At 41.7% G+C, this 12,091-nt stretch overlaps 1 protein-coding gene across 1 annotated transcript in view; it reads left to right on the top strand.

Annotated features, from left to right (window-relative positions):
- The window catches only part of PKP2 (plakophilin 2), a 90,568-nt gene that overhangs the window by 12,928 nt on the left and 65,549 nt on the right, over nucleotides 1-12,091 (top strand). The window contains exons 2-4 of the mRNA XM_007452197.1: nucleotides 339-451; nucleotides 800-1,473; nucleotides 8,548-8,683. Of these exons, the coding sequence (XP_007452259.1) occupies nucleotides 339-451; nucleotides 800-1,473; nucleotides 8,548-8,683 (923 nt within the window). The remainder of the gene's footprint in view (nucleotides 1-338; nucleotides 452-799; nucleotides 1,474-8,547; nucleotides 8,684-12,091) is intronic.

The raw sequence follows: 12,091 nt of genomic DNA, 5'->3' as shown, positions 1-12,091 counted from the left end.
TTTTTTCCTTGCGTTATGCGGGCCTCTCACTGTTGTGGCCTCTCCCATTTGCGGAGCACAGGCTCCGGACGCGCAGGCTCAGTGGCCATGGCTCACGGGCCCAGCCGCTCCGCAGCATGTGGGGTCTTCCCGAAACGGGGCACGAACCCGCGTCTCCTGCATCGGCAGGCGGACTCTCAAGCACTGCGCCACCAGGGAAGCCCTTGGCAGGTGAATTCTTAACCACTGTACCACCAGGGAAGTCCCGACCTTAACTACTTAAATTTAAAATATATTATTGTTATATAATCTTTACTGATTGGCCCACTTATATTATTTTAATATATGCTTGATTACAGGAAATCTTCACCGAACTAGCAGTGTTCCTGAATATGTCTACAATCTACACTTGGTTGAAAATGATTTTGCTGGGGGCCGTTCCCCTGTTACTAAAACGTATGACATGCTAAAGGTAGGATACCAAAGAATATAACCCTAGTTACCAGGTTACCAAGAAAACATTTTTAAACTTCTGTAGGTTATTTTTTAATGTTTACTGTTCTCAAGTATTACCATTTCCTAAATTAATTATGAGAAGTGGACACCATGGAAAACTGGAAACTTTAAACTATTAAATCCTGGTGCAAATAACTAGACAACCAAGTCTTGTTTAAAGACACATTCTACCCAGAAAGGAGCTGACTTCTCTGTGTGATTCAGAGAAACCAACACCTTGTGTAATGGTCCTAGAATAGTTAATCTTCAGCAAAGATGAGAACAGATTCATGCCTCATTTAAACTTTATTTCTCTCTTGTGCAGACAGGTACAGCTGCCACTTATGAAGGTCACTGGGGGAGAGGAACTTCGCAGTACAGCTCTCAGAAGTCAGTGGAAGAAAGGCTCTTGAGGCAGCCTCTGAGGAGACTTGAGATTTCCCCGGACAGCAGCCCTGAGCGGGCTCAGTACACACACAGCGAGCACCAATACAGCCAGAGAAGCCAGGCCGGGCACACCTCGCGGCAGCAAGAGAGCAGGAGGTCCACTCTTCTCGCGCCGCCTCGCTACGCCCGCTCAGAAATTGTGGGTTTCAGCCACTCCGGGGCGGTGGGCAGACAGCGCCACTACGACTCGTACAGGCGCTACCAGTACCGGTCTGTGAACGACGCCGTCCTTGACGGCGCCCAGGTCCACCCGGTGGTGCTCACGTACCCCAGGCCTGGGACCAGCCACAGCCTGGGCAACCTCCTGGAGAAGGAGAACTACGTGACTGCGGGGCCCGCCGCGGGGCAGGCCAGGCCGCCGTCCGTGCAGCCGGGCAAGCAGGGCCGGGCGGCACGGTCGTCCTGGCATCAGAGCTCCTTCCACAGCACCCGCACGCTGAGGGAGGCCGAGTTCGGCGGGGGGAGGACCCACATGACTGTGGGCCAAGTGGCAGCAGGAGGAAGTGGGAACGTGCTCGCGGAGAGAAGCACTTTCACGGACGCGCGGGCTGGGTGAGTCCCCTTCTCAATCTGCAGCACAGTCGGTGCCAGCACATTCTGTTCCCACAGATCTTACCGTGTGAGCTGGTGCTCCTGGGGCTGCAGAGAAAGGCTTCCAGAGATAAGTGATTAAAACAATGACTTCTCAGGCAGCTGCCTAATTTTCAGATTAGCCTGTTTGCCTCAGGGACAGGGGCCAAGCTACCTGCTTGTATGGCAGCTCGGTGGGGAAATGTGACTTTTAATCCATCTGTTTGTTCCAAATTAGATGCTGGCTAAAGGGATGGCCGCGCCTTGGCTATATGAAAATCTGCTTTGAATGAGAGCTAACTCGAGAGTAGACCAAGAAATGGATAATTGCATGCATCAGTTATTCTCGATCATTCCTTGAAATAAAGGAAGGAAAAAGGCAAAAGTGTTTATTCCTGGTGCTGAGTGAACCTCAAATGCTGTTTTGATAACACTACCACAAAAAGATGGAGCTAAGCAAAGGCAGCTAATTTCTAGATGTCTCTTTCCTTCCTTTGATACCTGATAATTTTACTTTTTGATTCTGGTATCAGTGATTGGAGGGGTTTTGTTTTGCAATACTGAATAATTAAAATAATTGAAGTTTCAAAGTCATTCCTTTGCCTCTCCTATTTACTTTATACCTTGACTAATCTAGTTTTTGGAACTTTAACCTTTATTCAAGTTTAATGCTGGAGCACAAATTTCTTAAACTGAGGAACTCACTAAGAGAAAGGTTAAGAAATGGATGGATGATTACATCAGTAACTCCCAAAATAATGATGTAGTATCGTTACAGTAAAACATTAAATACATGACTTTTTAAAATTTCTAATGGAAGTTGTTACCTTTAATCATCCCTTTAAGTGAAATTGTGCAGTATACTCATTGATTAGGTAGGCACCAGTGAGAAAAGATGTTAGGGCTAATCTAATCTTGAAGCAAGAAATATTTTTTATAAAGCAAAATTGAGAATGAGACTTCCAACATTTCTTGTAGAAAGCAGATCTTTGTCAATATGGACACACTTATAAAGAAGAAAAATACATGAGGTAATTATGGAGGAAAAAGCTGATCAAGTCTTTTAAATGGATAATTCAAGATGTATTAAATGCCTACTGTATTCTAGGATTTGTGTAAAGCACAGTTTTAACAAAATTATTCTAGCAATAACAAAACTATTGTGCCACGTTCTCCAGCAACTGGCATTCTTCTCTTCTTGCATCTCTGTGTCCCCACACTGCTTCCACCACCTTGTCACTTCCCAGTCTGTCATCAACCCACTGCAGTATGGCTTTAGTTCCCACCATTTCACTGAAATAGGCTCCCCACAGATCTACCAATGATTGCCTTAATGCTACATCTGAAGCAGTCCTTATATTACTTAGTCTGTGGGCAGCATTTGACACCACTATCTGTGAAATTCTCCCTTCCCTGGGTTGTCGGGGCACCAGCTTCTCCTGGTTTTCTCTAGCCATGTCTTAGTCTTCTCTGAGAAGACTTTTCTGCATGCCCAAGGAAGTCATCTTCATCAACCCTTCTCTTCTGGTCTTGGTGCTCTTCTAAAGAGGCCCTGTGTACTACACTTGTATCCTGTGATTCCCAGTGTTTTATTTTCAGCTCTGTCCTCCATCCTGAACTCTAGATCTGTATGTATTTCTAACAAAGTCATGGACTCAGTATGTTCAAAACTAAATCTATCAGCTCTTCCCTACCCTCTACTTCTAACTATCTTCTCATACTAAAGTCCTATCTTTACGTCCTATCTTTACAAACCTGGGAGTCATTCTTATCTTTTCCCTCCATAGTCACATATCACCAAGCCATATTTTATTCTCCTTAATGGGTCTTAAATTTTTACCCTTCTTTCTGTCTCTATTGCATAGGTCTCTCTGCCTCTGGTCTTGCTCACTCAACCATTCTCTAGGACCATTAGAATGGTCTTCCCAAATCTGATGATTCCTCTCTCCAATTTATAACCTTCCCATAATTCCACCAAATTTTTTTGCTTTTTACCATGGCACACAAGGCCCATGTTTTCAGCTATGCTTATTACTCTAGTCTTATCTCTTTCTACTGTCCTCCACCTGTCATCATCACCTTCCCCAAACACATCCCCAGTCAAACCACCTCGAACTTCTTTTACTTCCCTTAATGGAAAATATTTATTCACATATTTTCTTTCTTTTTCTCTTTCTGCCTTCCCTCCTTATTTCCTTTCTTTCTTTCCTCCTTCCTTCCTTCCTTCTTTTCTTTGTCTGTCTGTCTATCTATCTACCTATCTATCTATCTATCTGTCTGTCTATCTGTCTCCTCCCAGTAGCTTTGGCTGGCTACTCATGATTCTGGATTTATCTCAGTTACTACTCTTTCCCTGACCACTCCCCTCACAATCTAGTTTAGGAGCCCCAGATAGCTGTACTGTGTGGGTGTCTCTACCAGAATAGTATATTGTGGTTATTAGTTTTCTTATCTGTTCCCCCTCTAAATTCGAGTTATTGTTTTAATAGGGTGGATTTTATTACAATAATTGATCATGTTTAATACTTGGGGTCAAGAAATTTAAAATAAAAGGAAAGAAATCTATTCTTGATGATTCCCAAAGTTTCCATCCTAGAGACCATAAATCATAGAAATGAACACTTCTTGAAATTTTTGCTATGTATGGAAAGGAAAGGGCGTCAGGGATATTTCCTATAATGATCAAGGTGGCATCCATATCTGATTCTCTTCCTCCTTTGGTGTACCCCATGGCTCATTTCAGTTCCCCGGGCTGCCCCCTGAGAGCTCTGCCCTTGAGAACACACACTCTGCTCTCCTTTGCCTTGCAGTGTCTCACATTTCAACCTCTATCCAGTCCCTATATTTGGAAACTGCTTTTTTATGTCTAGTGAAATCCCACATGTAAGGAAGTGTTCTTTCACATTTGTGGAACGTTCCTATAGAGTAGTTAGATAAAACTATAAACCTACATAATGACATAGGTATTAAACAATGGATCTTTGTTTCTAAAAGAAGAATGGCTGGTCAGTTTCTAATGCAGCTGAAAATCAAAACATTGGAGTAAAGAGAGATAGTGAACAACTGTTCTAAATCAGACTAATGAAAAAGGTTTAAGAAATCACCAAGTAAAACACTGTAGATCAGTTTTACTGAAAATATGATTTCTGTACCTATGGAGGACTGGTGGTTCAGCAAATGAATATTAGGTTGCTCCAGTGTACCCAACACTGCAGTAAGCACCATAGAGGATCTGTAAAAAAGAAAATAAGACACATCAAGTGCTAGATTGTACTAGTGTCTATAGGAATTCAGAGAACAAAAGAGTGATGTATTAGTAGAGGGAGAGAAAGGTGAGAGACTTTATATCTGGTAGGATCACCAGTCAACTTTGTGACATAGAGCAGCACAGAGCAGAAAAGATGTCATAATAACTTCCCTTCACATCCTCTTAATTACCAACCTCTCTAGTTCTTTGATTCCTCAGGTCTCTTTTAGTTATATCTTTCTTTCCATTTACATTTTTAACAGCCCAGTTCACAACTTTATTGCTTCAGCTAAGACTCTTGTAGTGCTCTCAAAACTGTGTATAGAGACACATATCCACTCCAAAGTCATCTTTCCAAAGCAGTGCTTTCATCACACCTAAAATCTTTGTGAGGTAGGGCGATTTGCATTTCCTAAGCATCTGACAACACAAGGGAGCCCTTCATTCATCATCTGGTGTTTGCTTGGCCTTCAGAGCTATTCTAATATCTGGGAACCAACCTAGGGCAGGGCTGTATTATTATTGGCAGAAATGCGGTTGCTGAGGGATTGCACACCTAAAAAAAAGGACCGTTTTTAATTTTTCCGTATAATATCTCATATTCTGACCAGTGATATTTTACACTGCTTCCTCTTTACATTTTTGTAAAACATATATTGATATCATATTAACATATTAACTAAAGTTTTTGAAAAGACTCACTTCTGGAGAATATGTGCAGTGGATAATGGGGCCGAGGAGCAACTGCTCATCCTGTTGCTTCCCTCCCCAACCCCATCTCCCAAGCCACATTTCTACAGGATTCAAGAAATGTTTTGTCAGTGAGCAGAAAGGGGAGACAGAAGGACGAAAGGGAAGCAGGGAAGGAAGTAGGGAGGAAGAGAGATTGAGGTGAAACCAGGCAGGACCCTGCAGGGCCTTGCCTGGGGGCAGAATTCCCTCCATATCCCACGTTTCTTGTTTGAAGAAAGGCTTTTGTCTCCTAGGCCCTCTCTGAGTTCCAAAGAGCAGGCTCAAGTAGTTAATGATTAGAACAATGGAGTCACAGGACTCCTAGTTCATCCTGAAGGGATATAGATAACAATCTAACACATATCTCTGAGTTCTGCAGAAACTAGGAATGCCACTCATTGTGGATAGTGACTATGTGCTGACCACCAACACCTAGACCCCATACTGGTTGGAACCAGCAGGTTGATTGTTGAGATTCCTGGAACATCATCCTGTTACCTCACCACCATCAGAAGAATGTCCACAAGCTGATCAGGCACCCTGCAACCCTCACTCCTAATTTTGCCTTTAAAAACCCTTCCCTGGGGCTTCCCTGGTGGCACAGTGGTGAAGAGTCCGCCTGCCAGTGCAGGGGACACGGGTTCGAGCCCTGGTCCGGGAGGATCCCACATGCCTTGGAGCGGCTGAGCCTGTGCACCACAACTACTGAGCCTGCGCTCTACAGCCCGCGAGCTACAACACTGAGCCCGTGAGCCACAACTAATGAGCCTGTGTTCCACAACTACTGAAGCCCGTGCCTAGAGCCCATGCTCCGCAACAAGAGAAGCCACCACAGTGAGAAGCCCACGCACAGTGAAGAGTATCCCCCCCACCCCACTCACTGCAACTAGAGAAAGCCCGTGCACAGCAACAAAGACCCTAAAAATAAATAAATAAATTTACTTAAAGAAAACCAAAAACTCTTCCCTGACAGCCATCTGGTCTTTTGAGCATGAGCTGCCCATTCTCCTTGCTTGGGTGCCCTGAAGTAAACGCTGTACTTTCCTTCACCACAACTCTGTGTCATTAGATTGACTGCTGTGTGTTACACTAGCAGACTCCAATTTTGTTGGGAAACAGAGGGGAGGAGTGCTATGGGAGAATAGAGGAGGAAAAGAATGGCTCTATCTGGGGGTAGGGCTACAGGAAAGATTTCACAGAAGTGATATTTGAATTGAGTCTTGAAGAATTAAGAATTAGGTAGAAGGGGGGCTTCCCTGGTAGTGCAATGGTTGAGAGTCCGCCTGCCGTTGCAAGGGACACGGGTTCGTGCCCCGGTCCTGGAAGATCCCACATGCCGCGGAGCAGCTGGGCCCGTGAGCCATGGCTGCTGAGCCTGTGCATCCGGAGCCTGTGCTCCGCAACGGGAGAGGCCACAACGGTGAGAGGCCCGCGTACCGCAAAACAAAAAAAACAAAAAAAAAACAAAAAAAAAAGGTAGAAGGGTGGGCTTTCTAGAAAAATCAGAGAGAGTGGCTTGTGAAGAGGCGTGCAGTATTTAGAGAAGGATTAAAAGTCTGGTGTGATTGGAGGATGGGTTAGTCCATCGGGAGGGAGAGGAGATGGGGTGGAGAATGGCAGGAGATGGAGTCAGGCTGAGGTCAGAACATATGCCATGTTATAGAGTTGGACTTTACAGACAATAACAAAACAGGAAATTGATGCCCTGACAGACCTTCTTGTTGAGGAAGTCTTTGTTATGTTTGGGAATTGTTTTTAATGATAAAGTAAAGTAGCATTAGGTTGGCTGGTAGTGAATGCAGAACTTCTTTGTGAATCATGTTCAGGAATGGAATTAATTGTTGGTGTTAGAGACTTGGGAATTCAAACTTTCCTGAGTCATTTATGACTTACGAAGTACATTAATGGCTGAATCATACACATGCTCACCTCTGTACACAGGCACATGTATTGGTGGGTTAGCCAGCTATAAGAGAGAATTTCCTCACTGTTCTTGCTAGCAGGTACTGGAAAATTCCCTCCCATAATGTCTTAGGAGTCTCCATTACCTGAAATGAATCAGGTGTAACCTTCTTTGAAGCCAAAAAAAGTCCTAGGTTACCTTTAAAGCATGTCTTTAGCCACAGTCCTAACGTGTTGCCATCCTGAGTATGGTTTCTCTGAGGTGATACTTAAGGAAGTGCAAATATGCAAAAGAAAAAAAGGAAGTGCAAATGCACCTTGGTAATAGGCTGCCTAACCTAGTCACCCTCTAGGCAGAAGTACAAGGGGAGGGAAAAAATGCCACTTCTGTGAGGCATTTGGGAGCTATTGTTTTACACATAGCAATTTTATTTGTCTCTATAAATTATCCTGTCAGTATCAAACTGAGTCAGATTTCATAACACTACACACTTGCAATTAGTAGAGGACAAAGTATGCTACTAGATAGATGTAAACTGCATGTCATTATAATGGCAAAGCAAATGGTAACAGAATGTTTATAAAATTGCCTTTAAAAAAGGGCTTTTTATTGTTGCATGTAATCATTACCTTTCCTGATGGATTCTGTCACACTAGCATGACTTATTTTAACCAAACAAACTTAGTTTTCCTGGCTTGTACTGTTTACATACTACTATATTCATCAAATAAGAGCACTTTTAGAATGCTTTTTTAAAAACTGATTTTCAGGTGAAATAACAGATTTTGAGCAGCTGGTGAGAAAAATCTAATGATTTTTGAGGGAAGGTGTTTAACTTACAGGTGTGACATTACCAGGGTAGGAATAATTTTTAATTTCTGTGACCAAATTTCTTTTAAATTTCATGTAAGATACATGTTTATCTTAAACAGAGTTAAGTTTCTTCTCAATTCAGTGGTATCTTCAGAGGTTAGTCTGACCAGAGCTGGAGTGTTTCTGCTGCTAGCTTCCTATACCTTCTGACCTCAGAGGCTGATTATTCCTCTGGCTGAAGAGGAGCCAAGGCTCAGACGTTCTAGGTGCTTCACGATATTAGCCAAGTCATCTCTGGAGGATCAAGTTGACAGGAGAGGGCAGGTTTGGAATTTTGCTGAATCTGTGACTGTTTGTCTAGGAATGCAGACACGGAGATGACTCTGGAGCGAGCAGTGAGTATGCTTGAGGCAGACCACACGCCGCCGTCCAGGATTTCTGCTGCAGCTACTTTCATACAGCATGAGTGCTTCCAGAAATCTGAAGCGCGGAAAAGGGTGAGCATATCATATTAAGTCTGATGTAAAACTAGCACACTTTCACATCTATTACGATGATACTGCAAACTGAAACCAATTTTAATTTATTTTAATTTTTGAAAATCTTCATTGAGTTATGTCAATCATAGCTCAATTTTTTAAATTAAATAAATAAAAATCTTTATTGAGACCTTTTAATTTAAAAGGAAATATACACTGATTGCCAAAAAAAATTTTCCTGCGATCCAGAAACTTAGAATGTAAATCACTACACATACCTCTCCCTTCTTTGTCTGACCCTTTAGAACCATCCCCAGAGATAATTGTTTGTATCAGTCTGTGTAGTTTTAGATTTTTCTGAGAAAGAAAGGGAGTGAGAGAGAGAAACTGAGTGTACATTTTAGGCTATTATTTTCTAGTTTAAACAAATATATTAAATGTAAGCAATGTGTTGCAATTTTTGTTTTCCTTAAACAATTTCTTTAACATATTACAACAATGGATAGCTTTGTACATGTATCTTCTGGCATTTCCACCAGTGTTGCCATAGGACAGATCCTCCAAAATGGAATCAGTGTTCGTTTTAAAAAGTGGTGCATTTGTGGGGGAAAAAAATCATTGTTCAGAAAGGTATGCAGTGAAAAATAAGTTTCTCTCCTACTCCAAACCCCAGTCTACTGCCCATTTCCCTCTTTCTCTCTCAACCGCCCAGTCTCACTCCTCCTCCCTCCCTCCTTCTCTCTTTGTCTCTCTCATCAATTTTGGGGTACCTTTCCAGAGATAGTTTATGCATGTAGAAACAATTATTGGATGGGTTGGTTGAATATCCTTTTTTGTTTAAAATAAAATCACAAATGGTAACAGGTTATTTACAGTACTCAGTACTTTATGTTTTTATCTAACACTATATCTTGGAAATCTTCAGTATTTATTAGCCCTACTTCATTCTTTAAAACTGCTACATAGATTTCTCTTGTATAAGTGCACCAATTTTGTTTGTTCAGTTTTTTAACAGACTTACTAAGGTTCAAAATGACAAAGTTTTGACATACGTTTTGATACTATGAAACCATCATCACAATCAATATAATGAGCATATCCATTACCTCCAAAGTTTCCTTGTGCCCCTTGGTAATCAATACATCCCACCCCTACACAACCCACTTCCAGTCCCAGGCAACCAGTGATCTGCTTTCTGTTACTATAGATAAGTTGAATTTTCTAGGTTTGTATATAAATGGAATCATATAGTAAATATGCAATTTTTGTCTGGATTTTTTTTTTTTTTCTTTTGCGGTATGCGGGCCTCTCACCGTTGTGGCCTCTCCCATTGTGGAGCACAGGGTCCAGATGCGCAGGCTCAGCAGCCATGGCTCACAGGCCCAGCCGCTCCACAGCATGTGGGATCTTCCCGGACCGGGGCACGAACCCGTGTCCCCTGCATCAGCAGGCGGACTCTCAACCACTGCGCCACCAGGGAAGCCCTGTCTGGATTCTTTTACTCAGCTTTACTTAAATCTTTTAAGATCCATCCATGTTGTATGTATCAAAAGATGTGTGTGTGTGTATGGCTGAGTAGTATTTTGTTGTATGGATACACCATAATGTGTTTATCCATTTACCTGTTGATGGCCATTTGAGTTTTGGCTATTACAAATAAAGCTGCTATGAACATATGTATACAAACAAATGTTTTAATTTCTCTGTGGTAAATTCCTTGGAGTGGAATGACTGGATGATATGGTAGTTGTGTGACTTTTTAAGGAGTTGACAAACTGTTTTACAAAGTAGCCGTACCATTTTATATTCCCACTAGCAATGTATGAGAGTTCCAGTTCCTCGATATCCTAACACTTGACATGGTCAGTATTTATTAGAGCCTATAGGTTTGTAGTAGTATTTCATTGTAGTTTGTTTTTTGTTTTTTTTAATTTTTATTTTTGGCTGCATTGGGTCTTCCTTGCTGCATGTGGGCTTTCTCTAGTTGCGGTGACCAGGGGCTACTCTTCGTTGGTGTACATGGGCTTCTCATTGCAGTGGCTTCTCTTGTTGAGGAGCACAGGCTCTAGGCACACGGGCTTCGGTAGTTGTGGCACGCAGGCTCAGTAGTTGTGGCTCGCAGGCTTAGTTGCTCCGCAGCATGTGGGATCTTCCCAGACCAGGGCTCGAACCCGTGTCCCCTGCATTGGCAGGCGGATTCTTAACCACTGCGCCACCAGGGAAGTCCCTCATTGTAGTTTTAATTTGCATTTTCCTAATGACCTATTTTGTTGAACATCTTTTCATTTGCTTATTTATCATCTATATACCTTCTTTGGTGAAATGTGTTTCCAGATCTTTTGCCCATTTTTTTATTTGGGTCTTTTGTTTTCTTATTGAATTCTGATATTTCTTTATAGATTCTGCATATAAATCTTTTCATATATATGATTTGGAAATATTTTCTCTCAGTTGTGTTTTGTTTTTTCATTCTCTTAACAGTTTTTAATTTTGATGGAGTCTAATCTATCAGTTTTTTTCCTTATGCATCATACTTTTCATGGTGTATCCAAGAAATCTTTCTGTACTCCAAATTCACAACAATACTCTTCTATATTTCCTTTTAGAAGTTTTTTAAGTGTAATATTTTATAGTTGATCAATAGTCCTTTTGGGGTTAATTTTTGTGTATATTGCAAGATGTGGACCAAAATTCCTTTTGTTAAAATATATGTATATGCAATTGTTTAGGCAGGATTTGTTAAAAAGACTAGCCTTTTGGTGCTGAGTTATTTTTGCACTTTTGTTGAAAAGGAATTGATCATATACATATATGTGAGTTTATTTCTGGACTATATATTCTATCCATTGATCTATTTTATTTTATTTTTTTTTTTTTTTTGCGGTACGCAGGCCTCTCACTGCTGTGGCCTCTCCCATTATGGAGCACAGGCTCTGGACGCACAGGCTCAGCGGCCATGGCTCACGGGCTCAGCCGCATGTGGGATCTTCCCAGACCGGGACACGAACCCGTGTCCCTTGCATCGGCAGGCGGACTCTCAACCACTGTGCCACCAGGGAAGCCCTATCTTTATACAAATACCATACTGTCTTGATTACCATAGTTTTATATTAAGTCTTGAAATTAGGTAATGTTAGTCCTCTGACTTTGTTCTTTTTCAAGTTATTTTGGCTATTCTAGGTATTTTGCTGTTCCATTTGAATTTTAGAAATGAGCTTGTCAATTTCTATATTTTAAAAAACTGCTGGGATTTTGTTTTGAGGTTGCATTGAATCTGTAGATCAATATGTGGAGAATTGACATCTAAACAAGTCTTCTGACCTCTGAACATGGTATACTGCACCACTTACTTAGGTCTTCTTTAATTTCTCTCAGCAGTGTTTTGTAGTTTTTACTCTAGAGATCTTTCATTCTTTTGTCAGATCT

Source organism: Lipotes vexillifer, unplaced genomic scaffold (genome assembly GCF_000442215.2).
Source record: "Lipotes vexillifer unplaced genomic scaffold, Lipotes_vexillifer_v1.1 scaffold1, whole genome shotgun sequence".
NCBI classification, from domain to species: domain Eukaryota; kingdom Metazoa; phylum Chordata; class Mammalia; order Artiodactyla; family Lipotidae; genus Lipotes; species Lipotes vexillifer.
The sequence above is the reverse complement of the archived record's forward strand: the minus strand, read 5'-3'. Positions and strand labels throughout refer to the sequence as shown.